Source organism: Bufo bufo, chromosome 2 (genome assembly GCF_905171765.1).
Source record: "Bufo bufo chromosome 2, aBufBuf1.1, whole genome shotgun sequence".
NCBI lineage: Eukaryota > Metazoa > Chordata > Amphibia > Anura > Bufonidae > Bufo > Bufo bufo.
The window spans coordinates 485,323,763-485,343,723 of record NC_053390.1 but is presented as its reverse complement, the minus strand read 5'-3'; the positions used below and the strand labels follow the sequence as shown (position 1 = coordinate 485,343,723).

Below are 19,961 nucleotides of genomic sequence, written 5' to 3'. Positions count from 1 at the left end.
TTATGTAGGGGCTAATTTTTTGTGGGATGAGGTGACAGTTTTACTGGTACGGTTTGATTGGTATGCTCCACAGATGACTGAAAAGAAAAAAATCCACAGACTGCTACTACAGCATCTCAGCTATGTACACACAAAAAGAATCCATATTTTTTAAAAAGACCAGTTTAATAAATGAGCTTAAAATAAGTACAATGCAATAAAAAATATTACCCCCAAAGGTGTACATATCCTTTGAAGCATAAAACAGTTTTTGTGGCCACATTACAGCTTTTTGAAAGAAGCAATTAGAATTCCTTTAATCCGGGATCACTAGGTTATAGCTGAGCAATTACTAAATATTCCTGTTATCAGACAACCTCAGACAAGTTTAAGTATATTGCTACTATCATTAGTTTAGGGTGAATTCACACAGCCATATGTATTTTGCAGTCTGCAAAATGTGGATCTGCAAAAAATACGGATGAAATCCGTGTTGCATCAAATTTTTTTGGCAGACCCATTGTAACAATGCCTATTCTTGCCGACAAAACAGTTCTCTATCTTTTTTGAGTGGCAGAAGAACAGACATATTGATGTAGACAGCACATGGTGTGTTATCTGCATAATTTGCGCACCCATTGAAACAAATGGGTCCATATCCGATCAGCATAAAAATTTGCTTCGGATGCAGAACAAAAATATGGTTGTGTGAATGGGCCTAAGTCAGATGAATTTCCTAACTGGTTAGTTCTCTTGGCTATAGACTTTCTGTTGTCCCTCTTCTGGAATTCCACGATATATTGCTGTTCTATGATGCAAACAAGTGCATTAATACTACATTAAAGAAGACCTTTCACCAGAATAAAGTATCTAAACTGACTATACAGACGTGTAGAGCGGCGCCCAGGGATCCCCCTGCACTTACTGTTATCCCCGGGCGCCGCTCCGTTCTCCGGTTATAGCCTCCGGTATGTTCATAGTTAGGCTCCACCCAGGGGAACCTGCCGCGGTCTCCTTCTCCTATGCTGTAGCGCTGGCCAATCGCAGCGCTGGCCTACAGCATAGGAGAAAGAGACGCCGGCAGGTTCCCCTGGGTGGAGCCTAACTATGAACATACCGGAGGCTATAACCGGAGAACGGAGCGGTGCCCGGGGATAACAGTAAGTGCAGGGGGATCCCTGGGCGCCGCTCTACACGTCTGTATAGTCAGTTTAGATACTTTATTCTGGTGAAAGGTCCTCTTTAAGTTATCATTCATTAGAATTACATGTATTATTTAATTCTCCCATTTATTCTGTTATAGGAACTCAAAACTCCAAAAATGTACCTTTATGAATGCATATCCAGCTCCATTATCAGTGATTGTGAGGCCCAAGGCATCTTCTGTTTTAGTGATCTCAACTTCTTTGGTTTCCCCTCTAACATGTGCAAAGATAAAATCTTCCAAACCAATCTGACCACCAAGAAGCTTCTGCATATCCACCTTGTGTGTGTTCAGTGTGCAGAACAAAATCTATGAAAAAAAGCAATTGCTTATACACCAGACGTAGATTAGGGGAATATTGATATTTGGTTATATACTACAGTATGAAACTTTTAATTATTACTAGGCTGTTGTAAACTATTGCAATTTTTAAACCTATAGATACTCGCATTCAATAGAAACCAGTTAAAGGTTCAGACAAAGCATTTTAATAAATATCTCATGTCCTGCTGTTCAAGAGGTCATTCCAGTGCTCCTATTGCTCCTCAGATGTTTCCAAATATACAACAGAGTTGCATGTAGTGCTGCAGCTGTGCTTGATATACCATACATTTCACCAGAGGGAGTGTTTGCGTTTAACCCCTTCACTACCCCTACCTCCGCCGTACAAGTGCAGCGGGCACCATATCCGGCAGGTTTATGCTATTTAAAATAGCAGAGACCCCCAGCACATGTATGCAATCAGCCATAAGGCTGATCACATACATTTTCCTCTTCAAATGCCATGGTCAAATGCGACTATGGCATCAGAGCAGACCGGAAGCGGAAGCCGCACGCTTCATCTCCGGTCACAGCGATGCCCGGCTGAGATCAGGGAACTTGTTACATTGCTCTAATAGACTGAAGCTTCAGGCAGGCTTCGCAGTCTATTAAAGGAATATACCAATACAGGCCACTAGGTGGCAGCACTGTATTGTTATATTGAACATTAAGTGTTCAATGATGGCTATATAGCCATCAATGAACACAATGGGCAATCTAATGATTGCCAGTTATAGTCACCTAGGGTGACTTAAAAAAAAAGTAAGAAAAAAGGAAGTCAATTTTATTTTTTTACAAATATAAAAAAATAAAAATATATATAACAGTTCAAATTACCACCCTTTCCTTAAATTGAAAATACTTAACCAATAAAAAAAAATAAACACGTGCAAAAATGCCCATACAATTAAAATATAACAATATTAATCACATACAGTAAAGGGTGTAATGGGAAAAAAATAACAGCCAATTCGGCATTTTTTGTCAATTCAACTCCCCAATAATCTTTTGATAAAAAATGATCCAAAAATTGCACACACTTCAAATTTGTATCACTAAAAAGTACAGATGGCACTCAAAAGCCCTCACAGAGCCCCATACACATAACTACAAAAAAAATTATAGTGATCAGAATATGTGCATAATTTTTTGTAGGTTTTTTTTTTTTTTTTTAATTAAAATGCAAGAAACATTATACAAGTGTGGTATCGTTGTAAACCATACTGACCTGGAGAATGAAGATAACAGGTTAATTTTACCGCGTAGTGTACGATGTAAAAAAAAAAGTTAATTGAAACCTTTGTCAGAATTGCATTTTTTCCCAATTCTACCCCATTTGGAATTTGTTTTCTGATTCTCACTACATGGTATGCAATGGTAAATGGTTCCATTAGAAAGTACAACTTGTCCCGCACAAAATAAGCCCTCATAAGGCTATGTTAATGGAAAAATAAAAAAGTTAGGACTATAGGAAGGCGAGGAGTAAAAAACAAAAACGCAAAAATGAAAAATTGCAGGGTCCTCTAAGGGTTTACAATGGCATGTGTGACACAGTGAGAGGTTTGGTCTGAGAAAACAGGTATTTTCCTCCCAGCATGTGCTGCTGGGATTATTTACAGCCAGATGAGGTCAAATACCGGACCGGATTTTAAATGCCGGTCAGGGTTTTGGCAGAACCTGGCTGTCCTTAAATAGGCAGCTGGGCTCAGAAGCCATGTCTCTGTGTTGGGATCTGGGAGCCTTATGTCTGGATGAAGGCTTGCTACCTGTTTGGCGTGAAAACAGGTTGGTGCTGCTATCAGCAAGGACTCTTTGAGGCAGAACTGCCGCATGGTGTGAATTACCACCAACACCGCAAGGTGACTTTTTGTTTGAATATGACTGCTTGTTTTGTCACTTGCCTAAAGAGTGAATAAAACACTGAACTGTTTGATCCAAAGAACTTGTTGTTGCCTCTATACTGCGTCTGCTAATCCTGTCTACCAGAGCAAGTTCCCAAAATTGGTGGAGGAGCGGGCAAGAGAAGTGAGGTTGGCGTGAATGCCGATATTTTTGTTTCTGCATTTTTCATGCACAGTTGTATGTCGTACATTAAACCAGCTGTATTGCAACCAGTGCCCCACAACAAAATGGAGGCTGTTGTGAAGGTCCTCTTGGAGGCTAATCTGCAGCAGCGAGAGACAAACTTGCAGCAACATGAGGCTAATAAGCAGCAGCAGGAGACTAACCATTTGCTGCTACAACAGGTGATGGCTTTACAGACCCCGAGCGTCCAAGATGCCCGGAAAGCAGTCCGTTCCACGATTCCTAAGATGACCCCCGCAGACGACATCAAAACCTACCCTGTGACCAGTGGGCTGAGTTTGTCACTACATTCCTGGAATCCAATTCCCAGCGGGTGTATTTTCGACTTGCCGGACGATCAAGTGGCAGACTACCAAAAAGTAAAGGGTGAGATTTTGGCAAGACTGGGGGTGAATGTGTTGGTCCGGGCCCAGTGGGTAAATCAGTGGGGGTTTAAGCCAGCTGAGCCTGCGAGGACCCAGTATTATAACTTAATCCACCTCTTGCAAAAAGTGGCTACAGCTGTCAAGCCTTGCCCTGTGAATGTGTGGACGTCTGTCAGACTGGCTGCACATGTCTGACTTCTCTGTTTGTTTTGATTTGGGTTTGAGCTGGATCCACCTTCCCTCAGGTGTACTGGGTTTCATTGTTAGTGAGGCTATTTATCCCTCCTTCCCCCAGTGGCCTGTGCGGTTTATAGTTCTTTCCTGGGAGCTCTTGATTTGTGGTGGATCGTTTGCTCCAGCTCTGCTCAAGATAAGTCCTCTCCTTTATTTCCCTTTGTGTGCTTTATCTAGGCCTCTAGGGAGACGCTTGCTTCCTCCTGGTTTGAAGAAGCAGGTTGCCTCTTTTCTTTTCCCTGCTGCTTAGGTTTTGCCCAGGGTGTTTAGGTTTAGGCACGAGGGCATGTGCATTTCCACCCTAAGGGTATGCACATGGGCACATCAGTTTCAGGAAAGCTTTTAGGGATCGCTAGGAGGTGACCCTTTTCTCCCTAGCTTTTGGACCTAGTCGTTTGTTGTGTTTGGTTATTTCCCCGCTTACCTACCTATCGTGATATTATAACCCGCCCAAAAAACTGTCATATCCCTGCTGTTTGCGAAATGGAGGCTATGGATGCCTTGGTTGATCGCATGCAGGGATTATCGCTGGAGGTTGCTGATCTCCGCAGTTCTGTTTCACAGTGTCAGAATGCTCTGGCGTCTGGGGCCGTTGGAGGAAATCAGGTCTGCTTAGAGTCTAAAGTCGCTCTCTCAGGGGGGTGGTGATGTCATCTGTTGACGAGAATCAAAGAGTGGGGATCATTATATCTCTGCTCAAAGGGGACGCGCAGTCCTGGGCTTTTTCTCTGGCGACCATTTCACCATCCCTCCAGTTGGTGGATGAATTTTTTAGAGCCTTGGGCTTGATTTATGATGACCCAGTCCGGGTCTCTATGGCTGAATCTAAGCTGCGCAGTTTGTTACAGGGAGAACGTACTGCAGAGTCGTATTGTGCAGAATTTAGAAGATGGGCAACTGACTCGGGGTGGAATGATTCTGCATTCCGGAGTCAGTTTTGTCAGGGGCTATCTGAGAGGTTAAAGGTGCCCTTGCTTTTCATGAGTATCCCGATTGATTGGAGACGGCCATGTCTTTGGCAGTGTGGCTTGATAGACGTCCTAGAGATAGGTACAAGATTCCTCTCGAGTGGGGGGGTCCCGTCTGTAAGTGGATCCGTCCCACCTAGTCCCCGGGGTAATATGACTTTTGAATCTGGGGCAGGAGAGGAGCCTATGCAGTTGGGCCAGGTTTCCTTTCGCTCAGGTGATAGGGATTTTAGGAAGCTGAATAAGCTATGTTACTTCTGTGGAAAAGAAGGTCATTTTGTTTGTGTGTGTCCTTTTATTAAGCCTTAAAGTGGTAATGAAAAACTACGGAGGTATTCACATAAAGAGAAAAAAAAAAAAGACTTCCCTGACTCTTGATAGTGTGAATGGGGAGTCTGAGCAAGCGAATATTCATTCTCCCGGCAATACTCATTTCCTCCTGCCTGCCATGGTGCCGCTAGACTCAGGAAATTTTGATTTTGAGGTATTATGTTGACAGTGGTGCGGGGGTAAACCTTATTGATTTTCAGTTCCTCCAAAATCTTGGTTGTAGAACTAGCACTTTAGATAAAGAGATACCAGTGTTTGCTATTGATTCCTCCCCTCTCACAAAAGAGTCTTAGGCTCCATTCACACATCCGCAATTCCGCTCCGCATTTTGCAGAACGGAATTGCGGACCCATTAATTTCTATGGGGCGGCACAATGTGTGGCCCAGATCCGGAATTGCGGACCCGCACTTCCAATCCCGAAAAAATAGAACATGTCCTATTCTTGTCCGCAATAGCGGACAAGAATAGGTATATTCTATTAGTGTTGGCAATGTGCGGTCCGCAAAATGCGGAATGCACATTGCCGCTGTCCGTGTTTTGCGGATCCGTGGATCTGCAAAAGACACGGATGTATGGATGGACCCTTACTCATATCGTTCATGACATTCAGTTAAGGGTGGGTGATTCACATGTGGAATCTCCGAATCTCCTCCTTTCTTCACAGTTAGATTGCCGTAATCTCGCGATGCGCGAGCTCACGCATGCGCAGTCCCTTCCCTGAGGCTGATGCCAGCACAGAGAAGGAACACTATACCGGCATTGCGCATGCGGGAGCTCGCGCATCGCGAGATTACGGCAATCTAATTGTGAAGAAAGGAGGAGATTCGGAGGACGCAGGCGGTGCTGGGCTCCTTCACAGGGGGCGTGGCTGGGCACCAAGAAGGTTAGTACAGCCCCTTGGGCACCTTACGAGGCTCATTTACATATCTCTAAAATCATTTTTTAAACACAATAAAAGGACACAGCTTTATGGGACAGGTATATTACGGACATTCTAGCGGCGATCTAGCCGTGCATGTCCGCATCTCTATAGGCTAAAACGAGGTGACAGAATCCCTTTAAGAGGAGTTTATAATCTCATCAGAATTAAGGAAGGAGATGAGTGGAAAACGGTCTTGAATGCACCCGAAGGTCATTTTGAGAATCTTGTCATGCCCTTTGGTTTAACTAATGCGCCAGCAGTCTTTCAGCGATTTGTCAATGATATTTTCCATCATTTAGTGGGAAGGTTCATTGTTATTTACCTTGATGATATACTAATTTACTCACCCGATTTGGAGACCCATCAGGATCATGTGAGACAGGTGTTGTCGATCCTTCGGGAGAATAAATTGTATGCAAAATTGGAAAAATGTGTATTTGCTGTTCAGGAGCTACCGTTTTTAGGATATCCGCTTTCTGACTCTGGTTTTCGTATGGACCCCGAAAAGGTCCGGGCGGTACTGGAATGGGACTGGCCTGAGAATCAGAAAGCTCTGATGCGGTTTTTGGGTATTACCAATTACTACTGAAAATTCATCTTGAATTATTCCACCATTGTAAAACCTTTGACAGATATGACTAAAAAAGGCTCCGACTTGGTCGGATGAGGCATTACAGGCCTTTCTGCTATTAAGAAATGTTTTGTGTCTGCTTCCATTGTGATGCAACCTGATGTGTCTCAACCGTTCATTGTGGAGGTTGATGCATCAGAAGTGGGGGTCGGAGCAGTTCTGTCGCAGGGTCCATCCCCTAGCAAATGTCATCCGTGTGCTTTTTTCTCGAAGAAACTCTCGGCAGCTGAAAGAAATTATGATGTAGGAGATAGAGAGTTGTTGGCCATTAAATTGGCCTTTGAGGAATGGCGTCATTGGTTGGAGGGGGCTACTCATCCTATTACGGTATATACTGACCACAATAATTTGGCTTTCCTGCAGTCTGCTAAGCGCCTGAATCCTAGACAGGCTAGATGGTTACTGTTTTTTACTAGGTTAAATTTTGTGGTCACTTTTCGCCCTGGGGTTAAAAACATCAAGACAGATGCTGTCACCGCCACTTCTGTGAGAAGGTCTGTTAGATGTTCTTCTCTACCTGCATGAAGTTCTTTGTTTTGGTTTCACTTTGTCATCTCCTTTCCTTCTCCCAGCTGTCACCTATTTACACTAATTGTCTCCCTTTATATTCCCTCCCATACTGCCTCACTTTGCGGTTTATACTTCTTCTTGGATTGTGTTCACTGCTGGATGCTGCTTCTGCTGATTGCTCAGATAAGTCTGTTTCCTTTATTTGTGTTTCCTTGCTGGCTTGATTCTAAGTGACCCTGACTCCGTCCGTATTAAGTGCAGGGAGCCGGTGGTCGTGTCCCCTCACTATTATAGGGTTTTCAGGTGTCACATAGTATGAGGTACGTGGACATGCAATCGTCTACCATAAAGACCTTTGCATGGGCATAGCAGTCAGGGAGAGCTCTAGGGGTTCTCCTTAGTTTGGGATCAAGCCAGTCGGATGTTTATTTATAAGTTCCAGCTTTCTGCAACACCATCCGTGACATTTGCGTTGTCACGTAGTTTTCCTGGGGGGAGTGATTCGGAGGATCCCGCTCCGATTTTGGCTGATGGGGTGGTGGTTTCCGCATTGTACCACGAGTTGGAGAATGAGGTGTTGGGGGCCCAGGAGGAGGCTCCTGATTCTTGTCCTCCAGACAAGTTGTTTGTTCCTGCTGAACTGCGATACAAGGTGTTCAAGGAATATCATGATACGGTCCTTGGAGGACATCCTGGAAGCAAATCCACCATAGATCTTATTTCCCGGAGATTCTGATGGCCAGGGTTGTGCAAGGGTGTGGAGGGTTATGTGACAGCTTGTGAGACCTGTGCACGTGTGAAGGTGGCTCACACTGGGCCTTCAGGATCCCTTCTTCCTTTATCCATCCCGTCTCGTCCTTGGACGCATTTGTCCATGGACTTTATTACAGAGTTCCTCTGGGAAAACTGATTTTGGTGGTAGTGGACCGCTTCAGTAAGATGGCCCACTTTGTACCGTTGCCTAGCTTGCCCAATGCCAAAACTCTCGCTCAGGTTTTTATCGATAACATTGTGAAATTACATGGCATTTCCTCTGATGTGGTGTCTGACAAAGGGACGCAATTTGTTTCCAGGTTTTGGAGGGCGTTCTGCTCTCGTCTGGGAATTCAACTGTCTTTTTCTTCGGCTTTTCATCCCCAGTCGAATGGTCAGACCTGGAGACCTATTTGAGGTGTTTTGTTGCCGAGAGCCAGGATGACTAGTCCTCGTTCTTGTCTCTAGCCGAATTTGCCTTGAATAACCGTAGACAGGAGTCCACTGATAAGTCGCCATTTTTTGGCGCATATGGTTTTCACCCACACTTTGGTACTTTTTCTGGGACTGGATCTTCTGGGATGCCAGAAGAGAAGAGATTTTCTTCCGCCTTGTCATCTATCTGGTGGAAGATCCAAGTTAATTTAGAAAAGATGGGTGAAAGATATAAATAGATGGCTGACAGGAGACGTATTAATGGTCCGGACGTGTGTGTGGGTGAATCGGTGTGGTTGTCCACTAGAGACATTAAGCTGAAGGTACCATCTTAGAAATTGGGTCCAAGATTTATTGGCCCTTACAAAATCTCTGCGATTGTCAACCTGGTGGCGTTTCGTCTGGATCTTCCGCAGACCATGAAGATCCATAATGTGTTTCACAGGTCTTTATTAAAGAAATATGTGGAACCTGTGGAACCATCTCCATTGCCAACTCCCCCTGTCCTGGTGGATGGCAATTTGGAGTTTGAAATCTCTAAGATTCTCGACTCACATGTTCTTCGGGGTTCCCTCCAGTACCTGGTGCACTGGAAGGGATACGGTCCCGAGGAAGGAATGTGGGTTCCGGCTGCTGATGTTCCGCCTGGTGAGGGCCTTTCACAGGACACATCCGGATAAAGTTGGTCTGGGGTGTCCGGAGGTCACCCGTAGAAGGGGGGGTACTGTCACGCCTTGCCCTGTGAATGTGCGGAGGTCTGTCAGACTGGCTGCACATGTCTGACTTCTCTGTTTGTTTTGATCTACGTTTGAGCTGGATCCACCTTCCTTCAGGTGTACTGGGTTTCATTGTTAGTGAGGCTATTTATCCCTCCTTCCCCCAGTGGCCTGTGCGGGTTATAGTTCTTTCCTGGGAGCTCTTGATTTGTGGTGGATCGTCTGCTCCAGCTCTGCTCATGATAAGTCCTCTCCTTTATTTCCCTTTGTGTGTTTTATCTAGGCCTCTAGGGAGATGCTTGCTTCCTCCTGGTTTGAAGAAGCAGGTTGCCTCTTCCCTTTTCCCTGGTGCTTAGGGTTTGCCCAGGGTGTTTAGGTTTAGGTACAAGGACATGTGTATATCCACCCTAAGGGTATGCACATGGGCACAGCAGTTTAGGGAAATCTTTTAGGGATCGCTAGGAGGTGACCCTTTTCTCACAAGCTTTTGGGCCTAGTCGTTTGTTCTGTTTGTTTTCCTGTGTTTGGTTATTTCCCCGCTTACCTGTCACGGCGGGGAGTGGGGGAAACCCCCCACCGTGCGGTGTCAAAGGGTAAAAGGGGATCAGCCTGGCCAAAAGGAGAAATAAGGGAGCAGGTCACCTCCTACAGCTTCCCTAATCCTCTCCCTGACTCCTCACCATATGAGCGGACCCCGATGGTAGGACGACTCATACTCAGGATTCCTAGAGACCCTAAGTCGCCCCGGTAATCCCTCACCAAGGAGCAGGGAAGAGACGACCTGTTCATCCCAGTAATGGAGGAACAGGAGTCTCTATCTGAGGCCAGGCTGCAAGGAGAGGGGAACACATACAGCTTAACCACCTCAGCCCCCTTAGCTTAAACACCCTTAATGACCCGGCCACTTTTTACACTTCTGACCTACACTACTTTAACAGTTTATTGCTCGGTCATGCAACTTACCACCCAAATGAATTTTACCTCCTTTTCTTCTCATTAATAGAGCTTTCATTTGGTGGTATTTCATTGCTGCTGACATTTTTACTTTTTTTGTTATTAATCGAAATTTAACGATTTTTTTTGCAAAAAAATGACATTTTTCACTTTCAGTTGTAAAATTCTGCAACAAAAACGACATCCATATATAAATTTTGCTCTAAATTTATTGTTCTACATGTCTTTGATAAAAAAAAATGTTTGGGTAAAAAAAAAAATGGTTTGGGTAAAAGTTATAGCGTTTACAAACTATGGTACAAAAATGTGAATTTCCGCTTTTTGAAGCAGCTCTGACTTTCTGAGCACCTGTCATGTTTCCTGAGGTTCTACAATGGCCAGACAGTACAAACACCCCACAAATGACCCCATTTCGGAAAGTAGACAGCCTAAGGTATTCGCTGATGGGCATAGTGAGTTCATAGAACTTTTTATTTTTTGCCACAAGTTAGCGGAAAATTATGATTTATTTTTATTTTTCTTACAAAGTCTCATATTCCACTAACTTGTGACAAAAAATAAAAACTTCTATGAACTCACTAAGCCCATCAGCAAATACCTTGGGGTGTCTTCTTTCCAAAATGGGGTCACTTGTGGGGTAGTTATACTGCCCTGGAATTCTAGGGGCCCAAATGTGTAGTAAGTAGTTTGAAATCAAAATCTGTAAAGAATGGCCGGTGAAATCTGAAAGGTGCTCTTTGGAATGTGGGCCCCTTTGCCCACCTAGGTTGCAAAAAAGTGTCACACATGTGGTATCTCCGTACTCAGGAGAAGTTGGGCAATGTGTTTTGGGGTGTCATTTTACATATACCCATGCTGGGTGAGATAAATATCTCGGTCAAATGCCAACTTTGTATAAAAAAATGGGAAAAGTTGTCTTTTGCCAAGATATTTCTCTCACCCAGCATGGGTATATGTAAAAAGACACCTTAAAACACATTGCCCAACTTCTCCTGAGTACGGGGATACCAGATGTGTGACACTTTTTTGCAGCCTAGGTGGGCAAAGGGGCCCACATTCCAAAGAGCACCTTTCGGATTTCACCGGCCATTTTTTACAGATTTTGATTTCAAACCACTTCTCACGCATTCGGCCCCTAAAATGCCAGGGCAGTATAACTACCCCTCAAGTGACCCCATTTTAGAAAGAAGACACCCCGAGGTATTTCGTGATGGGCATAGTGAGTTCATGGAAGTTTTTATTTTTTGTCACAAGTTAGTGGAATATGAGACTTTTTTTTTTTTTTTTTCTTACAAAATCAGCATTTTCCGCTAACTTGTGACAAAAAATAAAAAATTCTAGAAACTCGCCATGTCCCTCACGGAATACCTTGGGGTGTCTTCTTTCCAAAATGGGGTCACTTGTGGGGTAGTTATACTGCCCTGGCATTCTAGGGGCCCTAATGTGTGGTAAGTAGGTAAATGACCTGTGAAATCCGAAAGGTGCTCTTTGGAATGTGGGCCCCTTTGCCCACCTAGGCTGCAAAAAAGTGTCACACATGTGGTATCGCCGTATTCAGGAGAAGTTGGTCAATGTGTTTTGGGGTGTCTTTTTACATATACTCATGCTGGGTGAGAGAAATATCTAGGCAAAAGGCAACTTTTCCCATTTTTTATACAAAGTTGGCATTTGACCAAGATATTTATCTCACCCAGCATGGGTATATGTAAAATAACACCCCAAAACACATTGCCCAACTTCTCCTGAGTACGGCGATACCAGATGTGACACTTTTTTGCAGCCTAGATGCGCAAAGGGGCCCACATTCCTTTTATGAGGGCATTTTTAGACATTTGGATCCCAGACTTCTCACGCTTTAGGGCCCCTAGAATGCCAGGGCAGTATAAATACCCCACATGTTACCCCATTTTGGAAAGATGACACCCCAAGGTATTCAATGAAGGGCATGGCGAGTTCATAGAAATTTTCTTTTTTTGGCACAAGTTAGCGGAAATTGATATATTTTTTTTTTCTCACAAAGTCTCCCTTTGCGCTAACTTGGGACAAAAATTTCAATCTTTCATGGACTCAATATGCCCCTCACGGAATACCTTGGGGTGTCTTCTTTCCGAAATGGGGTCACATGTGGGGTATTTATACTGCCCTGGCATTCTAGGGGCCCTAAAGCATGAGAAGAAGTCTGGAATATAAATGTCTAAAAAATTTTACGCATTTGGATTCCGTGAGGGGTATGGTGAGTTCATGTGAGATTTTATTTTTTGACACAAGTTAGTGGAATATGAGACTTTGTAAGAAAAAAAATATATATTTCCGCTAACTTGGGCCAAAAAAATGTCTGAATGGAGCCTTACAGGGGGGTGATCAATGACAGGGGGGTGATCAGGGAGTCTATATGGGGTGATCACCCCCGTCATTGATCACCCCCCTGTAAGGCTGCATTCAGATGTTCGTATGCATTTTGCGGATCCGATCCATGTATCAGTGGATCCATAAAAATCATACGGACATCTGAATGCAGCCTTACAGGGGGGTGATCAATGACAGGGGGTGATCAGGCAGTCTATATGGGGTGATCACCCCCGTCATTGATCACCCCCCTGTAAGGCTGCATTCAGATGTCCGTATGAGTTTTGCGGATCCGATCCATGTATCAGTGGATCCGTAAAAATCATACAGACATCTGAATGCAGCCTTAAAGGGGGTTGATCAATGACAGGGGGGTGATCAGGTAGTCTATATGGGGTGATCACCCCCATCATTGATCACCCCCCTGTAAGGCTGCATTCAGATGTCCGTATGCATTTTGCGGATCCGATCCATGTATCAGTGGATCCGTAAAAATCATACGGACATCTGAATGCAGCCTTACAGGGGGGTGATCAATGACAGGGGGGTGATCAGGGAGTCTATATGGGGTGATCAGGGGTGATCAGGGGTGAATAAGGGGTTAATAAGTGACGGGGGGGGGTGTAGTGTAGTGTGGTGCTTGGTGCTACATATTGCTGAGCTACTTGTGTCCTCTGGTGGTCGATCCAAACAAAAGGGACCACCAGAGGACCAGGTAGCAGGTATATTAGACGCTGGGTTAAAAAAAAATCGCATCTCCAGCCTGCCAGCGAACGATCGCCGCTGGCAGGCTGGAGATCCACTCTCTTACCTTCCGATCCTGTGAACGCGCGCGCCTGTATGCGTGCATCCACAGGAAATCTCGCGTCTCGCGAGATGACGCACGGATGTGTCCAGGAGGAATGAATCAACCACCTTCCGGACGCATCTGTGCGTTAGGCGGTCGGGAGGTGGTTAAGAAGATGGCAGTTAAGCGTAACCAATAAACACACTTACCTGCCACAGACACACTGACTGGAACCCGTGCACTAGTGCTGCTGTCCACACAAACATTAAAGGACACAGCACACACCACAAAACCACACAGTAACCCCGAACCACCATAGCTGCAATAAACATGAGACAGGGGAATGTCTAGTAAACATGTTGGACACCAAACACCACCAGACATGTAACACCAAACTAGACATACAAACACCCTGAACATAACCCACTCCATACAAATAGGGACAGGAAGGGAAGGAGACACCGGGATAACATTGGTGACCACAAGGGTGGCCCTCACTGGACAGATAGTAAAAGCCAGGAACAGAGAACCACCAGCATGCACCAAGGCTGGAGGAACCCTCAGCTTCAGGCATCCAGCAGAGGCTAAATAGCCCAAGCAGCCACACCCACACACACACACAAACCCAGTGTTCACAAAACACTAGGAAGGGAGTTAACCCTTCCAACACCAGACAGAGGAAGGAAGCCACTTAAAGGGGAAGTGCACACACAAGCATGCCAATCCATACGTTACCACCGGCAACAGCATGCGTGGCAACCATGTCATAGCAATCACCCAGAAGGCCAAGACACTGCCACCGCATGCTCTCACAGCAACACATTGCCGCGGGCAACCGCAAATGTGGCAACAGTGTCCCAGCGTAAACCAAAGGCTGTGACATTACCTACCTATCGTGACAACAGCCTGATGTGCTGAGTCCCCCGGCTATGATGGATAGATTATTAGCCGATATGTTCTGGAGGGATTTGCCATACCCTCTTCAGCACTGGATCGGTCAGGTGTCTCCTAGCAATGCCCTTGAGATGGTGGACCTGGTGGAACGTTATGAAGCTACCAGGAATCTAAGAGGAGTGTTAGGTCGGGAGGGGGGTTGGTAAACCCTGGAAATTTTCACCCCAGTCCCGGAGATTTGAGCCGATAAAACCTGGGATGTACCCATGGTGGACCTGGCTCTGATAGTCTGCTGTCGGTGTCAGGAGCCTGGCCATGGAGCTGACTGTCCCCATCGGGTTGAGCCCATGGACACTAACTATGGCTACCGTCAGTCGCTATATGCCAGGAGGCTTCGTGCAACAAGTACCCCAGAGTCTCGAGATCACTTGTGCCAAGTGGAAGTGGGAGACACTCCGGCGGAGGCTCTGCTTGACTCCGGGAGTCTGGTGACTCTAGTAAGGGCTTCCTTGGTGCGGTCCACTGAGTATACTGGCTGGAAAGTCGGGGTGATGTGCATCCATGGAGACCTAAAAGACTACCCTACCATGCTGGTGTCTCTAACCACGGTGGACAGTAGATGGACCCACGAGGTGGCTGTCACCACAAATCTACATTATGAACCCCTAATAGGGAAAGACTTCCCGGGCTTCCCGGCACTGTGGCCTGCTATGAGAGTGACTGATACCCATGAGACAGGGGTAACCCTAGCAGAGTGGCCCAGCTCAGAGGCGAGACCAGAACCCTGGGAACCTGAGACCAAAGGGCCAGCACTAGGGGTGACCGCCACTTCAGTGGAAGAGGGGGAGACAACCCCGCTAAGTGTGATGGTGGGAGATGTGGAGGACTTGCCGCAGGGTCCTGAATTGGCAGACCTTAATGTCTCCGGGGATAATTTTGGTACCGCCCAACGTCGGGACCCAACCCTATACCGCGCCTGGGAAAATGTGTTAATAGTACATGGTGAACCACAACAACCTGGGGAAGAGTCTTTTTTTTTTCCGTTTTGTGGTTCATCAAGATATGTTGTATCGGGTAAACCAACTACGTGGTAAGCCTATTAAACAGTTGGCGGTCCCCAAGGCTTATCGCAAGCTTGTGTTAGATCTAGCCCATCAACGCGTTCTCGGGGGTCACCGGGGGCTGCAGAAAACTCAGGATCGTATTCTACAGCGGTTTTACTGGCCCAGTATATTCAAAAAAAAGTGGAAGAGTTTTGCAAGTCTTGCCGGACCTGCCTGATAACTAGCCCCCAGTCACATTTCCGTAGTCCCCTAGTACCTCTCCCGATTATCGAAGTACCGCTTAACCGAATAGCTATGGACCTCATAGGCCAAGTAGCAAAGTCCTCCAGAGGGCATCAACACATCTTAGTCATTCTAGACTACGCCACTCGGTAGCCGGAGGCGGTGCCATTGCGACATACCTTGGCAAAACTCGTAGATAAGGAGTTAATGGAGATGGTTTACCGAGTAGGACTACCTAAAGAGGTTCTGACTGACCAAGGGACCCCTTTTATGTCCAAGGTGATGAGGGAACTCTGTAAGTTGCTGCACATAAAACAACTACGGACGTCCGTTTACCATTTCGGAAACAGACGGTCTGGTAGAACGGTTTAACCAAACATTAAAAAATATGTTAAAAAAGGTAGTGTCTCCTTCTGCCCTATCTCATGTTTGCAGTGCAAGAGGTACCCCAGCCTCTACTGGGTTCTCTCCCTTCGAACTGCTATATGGCAGACATCCTAGCGGTCTCTTGTACGTGGCCAACCCACTCCACATAAAAGTGTCATTGAGTACGTTACCCAGATGCAAGATCGGATAGAGACAGTGCTGCCTCTTGTTAGGGAGCATATGGAGGCAGCTCAGTGAGCCCAGAGTCGGGTATATAATAGTCAGGCTCTTGTCCGAATCTTTAACTCGGGTGATCATGTCTTGGTTCTGGTGCCGACCATGGACAGTACGTTCTTGGCTAGGTGGCAGGGGCCCTACGAGGTACTCGAGAAAATTTTAGATGTAAACTACAAGGTACACCAGCCAGGGCGGCAAAAGCCGGAGCACGTTTACCAGGTGAATTTACTAAAACCGTGGAAAGATAGGGAAACCTGTACAGAAGACAGCCCGAGGCCAGGATTTCTAGGAGAAGAGGTACCGGCCCCTCTGTCTGATGCAAGAGAGGCGGCTGCCACAGGAAAAATTGCTGACAGCCTCTCCTCTAAACAGACTCAGGAGGCCAGGGAGTTCGTTAGTCGGAACATGAATGTGTTCTCGAACCTCCCTGGACAAACTTCCATAATCCAGCTGTCACGGCCACGGCTATGGTCGTGACTCCTCAACCGCATGCGGTTGCCTGCGGTTTGGTTTAGGTCTTCAATCACAGCTGAGGGCCGCTGGTTTGTGGCCTCACCTGTGGTTGCCGCGGGCAACTAGTTGTATGGTGTTTGTTTCAGCAGAGCAGCCTGAGCGGTGCTGGGCAGCTTGCTGCATTGCATGCGGTTGCACCTAACAACACTCATGTTGGGTGTTATGTTTGTTTGTCTGTTGTGCACTGTGTTTTGTGTTGTGTGTGCACTAGGACTCTTCCCTTCACTGTGGCTGCCCGTGGCAACGTTTGGTTGGATGTGTACATGTGGTGGCAGTGTCCCGGCCTGCGGGCTGACTCCCAGGACATGGTAGCCACCCATGTCGTTGCCTGCGGCAACAGCCACAGTGTGATCTTGGTTTGGTCACTTCCCCTTTAAGTGGTGGTTTCCCTTCCCTGGTGTTGGAAGGGTTAACTCCCTTTTTGTGTGTGTGAGACACTGGGTGTGTCTGTGTGGGTGTGGCCTCTTAGGCCTATAAAGCCTCAGTGTTTGGCATGTCTCAGTGGGTTGCTTCAGCCATGTGAAGCTGGAGCAGCCTCCTGTGTATATCATCTGCCAGTGGGGGCCACCCTTGTGGTCATAGGTTTATCTGTGAAGTATTAGTTATGTTTGCATGATGTTCAGTTGATGTTTCCCTTTGTTTTCTATTTAGTGCAACTATGGATGTCCTGGTTACCTGTGTGTTATGTGTGCTATGTCCCTTTGTGTTCTGTGGACATGAGTAGTGCATGCATGGGTTCCAGTCAGCGTGGCTGTGACAGGTACGTGTGGAACTTGTTTAGTTCCCCTGTCATATCTGTATGTTGTATGTGTTCCCCCATTCCTTGCAGCTTGGCCAGTGAGACCCCTGTTCCTCCGCGTTCAGAAGGAACAGGCCGTCTTACCCTGCTCCTAGGTTAGGGCCATCTTGAGGACTAGCAGGGACTTCAAGGTTCCGGTGCATGAGCCCTCCTACCATCAAGGTTGGCTCATGTAGCTAGGAGTCAGGGTCAGGTTAGGGATGCGTTTAGGAGGTGACCTGCTCTCTAATCCTGTCGTCCTGACCGAGCCGCCTTACATCTTCGGGCATCGCACGGCTGAGGATTTTCCCCATCCTCAGCCGTGACAGTATGACCACAAGGGTGGCCCCCACTGGCAGATGATATACACAGGAGGCTGCTCCAGCTACACATGGCTGAAGCAACCCACTGAGACATGCCAAACACTGAGGCTTTATAGGCCTAAGAGGCCACACCCACACAGACACACCCAGTGTCTCACACACACAGAAAGGGAGTTAACCCTTCCAACACCAGGGAAGGGAAACCACCACTTAAAGGGGAAGTGACCAAACCAAGATCACACTGTGGCTGTTGCCGCAGGCAACGACATGGGTGGCTACCATGTCCTGGGAGTCAGACCGCAGGCCGGGACACTGCCACCACATGTACACATCCAACCAAACGTTGCCACGGGCAGCCACAGTGAAGGGAAGAGTCCTAGTGCACACACAACACAAAACACAGTGCACAACACCCAACATGAGTGTTGTTAGGTGCAACCGCATGCAATGCAGCAAGCTGCCCAGCACCGCTCAGGCTGCTCTGCTGAAACTAACACCATACAACTAGTTGCCCGCGGCAACCACAGGTGAGGCCACAAACCAGCGGCCCTCAGCTGTGATTGAAGACCTAAACCAAACCGCAGGCAACCGCATGCGGTTGAGGAGTCACGACCATAGCCGTGGCCGTGACACCAGCATGACATTGTCACTGAGCCTCAGGCAAAAGTCTGATTAAAACCATACCAGGTGCCCGAGGCTCGGCGACAAGCCATATCGGAGGAGGTGCAGCTAATATTGCAGCTAGACATCATTGAGGAGTCAAAAAGTGAGTGGGCCAGTCTTATAGTATTGATAACCAAGCCGGAGGGGAATTTGCAGTTTTGTAAAAACTTTCGAAAACTTCGATGTGTATCCCATGCCCGGGTGGATAAGCTCATCGAGAGGTTAGGACAAGCCCGGTATTTCTCTGTTTTGGACCTCACAAAAGGGTATTTGGCAGGTGCCCTTAATGGAGGCTGCCAAAGAGAAAACTACCTTCATTACGCCTGAGTGGTTGTATCAATATAAGGTCTTACTAGTGATGAGCGAGCATGCTCAGCCGAATACCTGTTAGGCTCGAGCATCGCTATGGTCAGGACATGGCGGTACTTGGCCGAGTACCGCAAGTGCTCGAACGCCATGCTCGAGTCTCCTCCCCGCACCTTTCACGGCTGCTAAGCAGCCAATTTAAACGTGCAGGTAAGTAAAGCCATCACTATAATGCCAGTACCCATGTTGGTGAAGAACAATGCTGGAAAATGCATTGTTCTTCACCAAACTCTTGTTGGATTGTTGGAAGAAGTTGCTGTTGGAGGGTGTTTTGGTACCATTCTTTATTCATGGCTGTGTTTTTGGGCAAAATTGTGAGTGAGCCCACTCCCTTGGATGAGAAGCAACCCCACACATGAATGGTCTCAGGATGCTTTACTGTTGGCATGACACAGGACTGATGGTAGCGCTCACCTTTTCTTCTCTGGACAAGCCTTTTTCCAGATGCCCCAAACAATCGGAAAGAGGCTTCATCGGAGAATATGACTTTGCCCAAGTCCTCAGCAGTCCATTCACCAAACTTTCTGCAGAAGATCAATCTGTCCCTGATGTTTTTTTTGGAGAAAAGTGGCTTCTTTGCTGCCCATCTTGACACCAGGCCATCTTCCAAAAGTCTTCGCCTCACTGTGCGTGCAGATGCGCTCACACCTGCCTGCTGCCATTCCTGAGCAAGCTCTACAATGGTGGCACTCCGATCCCGCAGCTGAATCCTCTTTAGGAAACGATCCTGGCGCTTGCTGGACTTTCTTGGATGCCCTGAAGCCTTCTTAACAAGAATTGAACCTCTTTCCTTGAAGTTCTTGATGATCCTATAAATTGTTGATTGAGGTGCAATCTTAGAACAATGATTTCAAGCATCACCCTCCTTTGAACATGTCAAGTCTGCCATTTTAACCCATTCAGCCTGACATAATGATCTCCAGCCTTGTGCTCGTCAACATTCTCACCTGAGTTAACAAGACGATTACTGAAATGATCTCAGCAGGTCCTTTAA

General features: G+C 46.6%; 1 protein-coding gene across 1 annotated transcript in view; it reads right to left on the bottom strand.

Annotated features, from left to right (window-relative positions):
- Window positions 1–19,961, bottom strand: part of GIPC3 (GIPC PDZ domain containing family member 3) — a 496,711-nt gene that overhangs the window by 334,790 nt on the left and 141,960 nt on the right. The window contains exon 2 of the mRNA XM_040419835.1: window positions 1,307–1,492. Coding sequence (XP_040275769.1) covers window positions 1,307–1,492 — 186 coding nt within the window. The remainder of the gene's footprint in view (window positions 1–1,306; window positions 1,493–19,961) is intronic.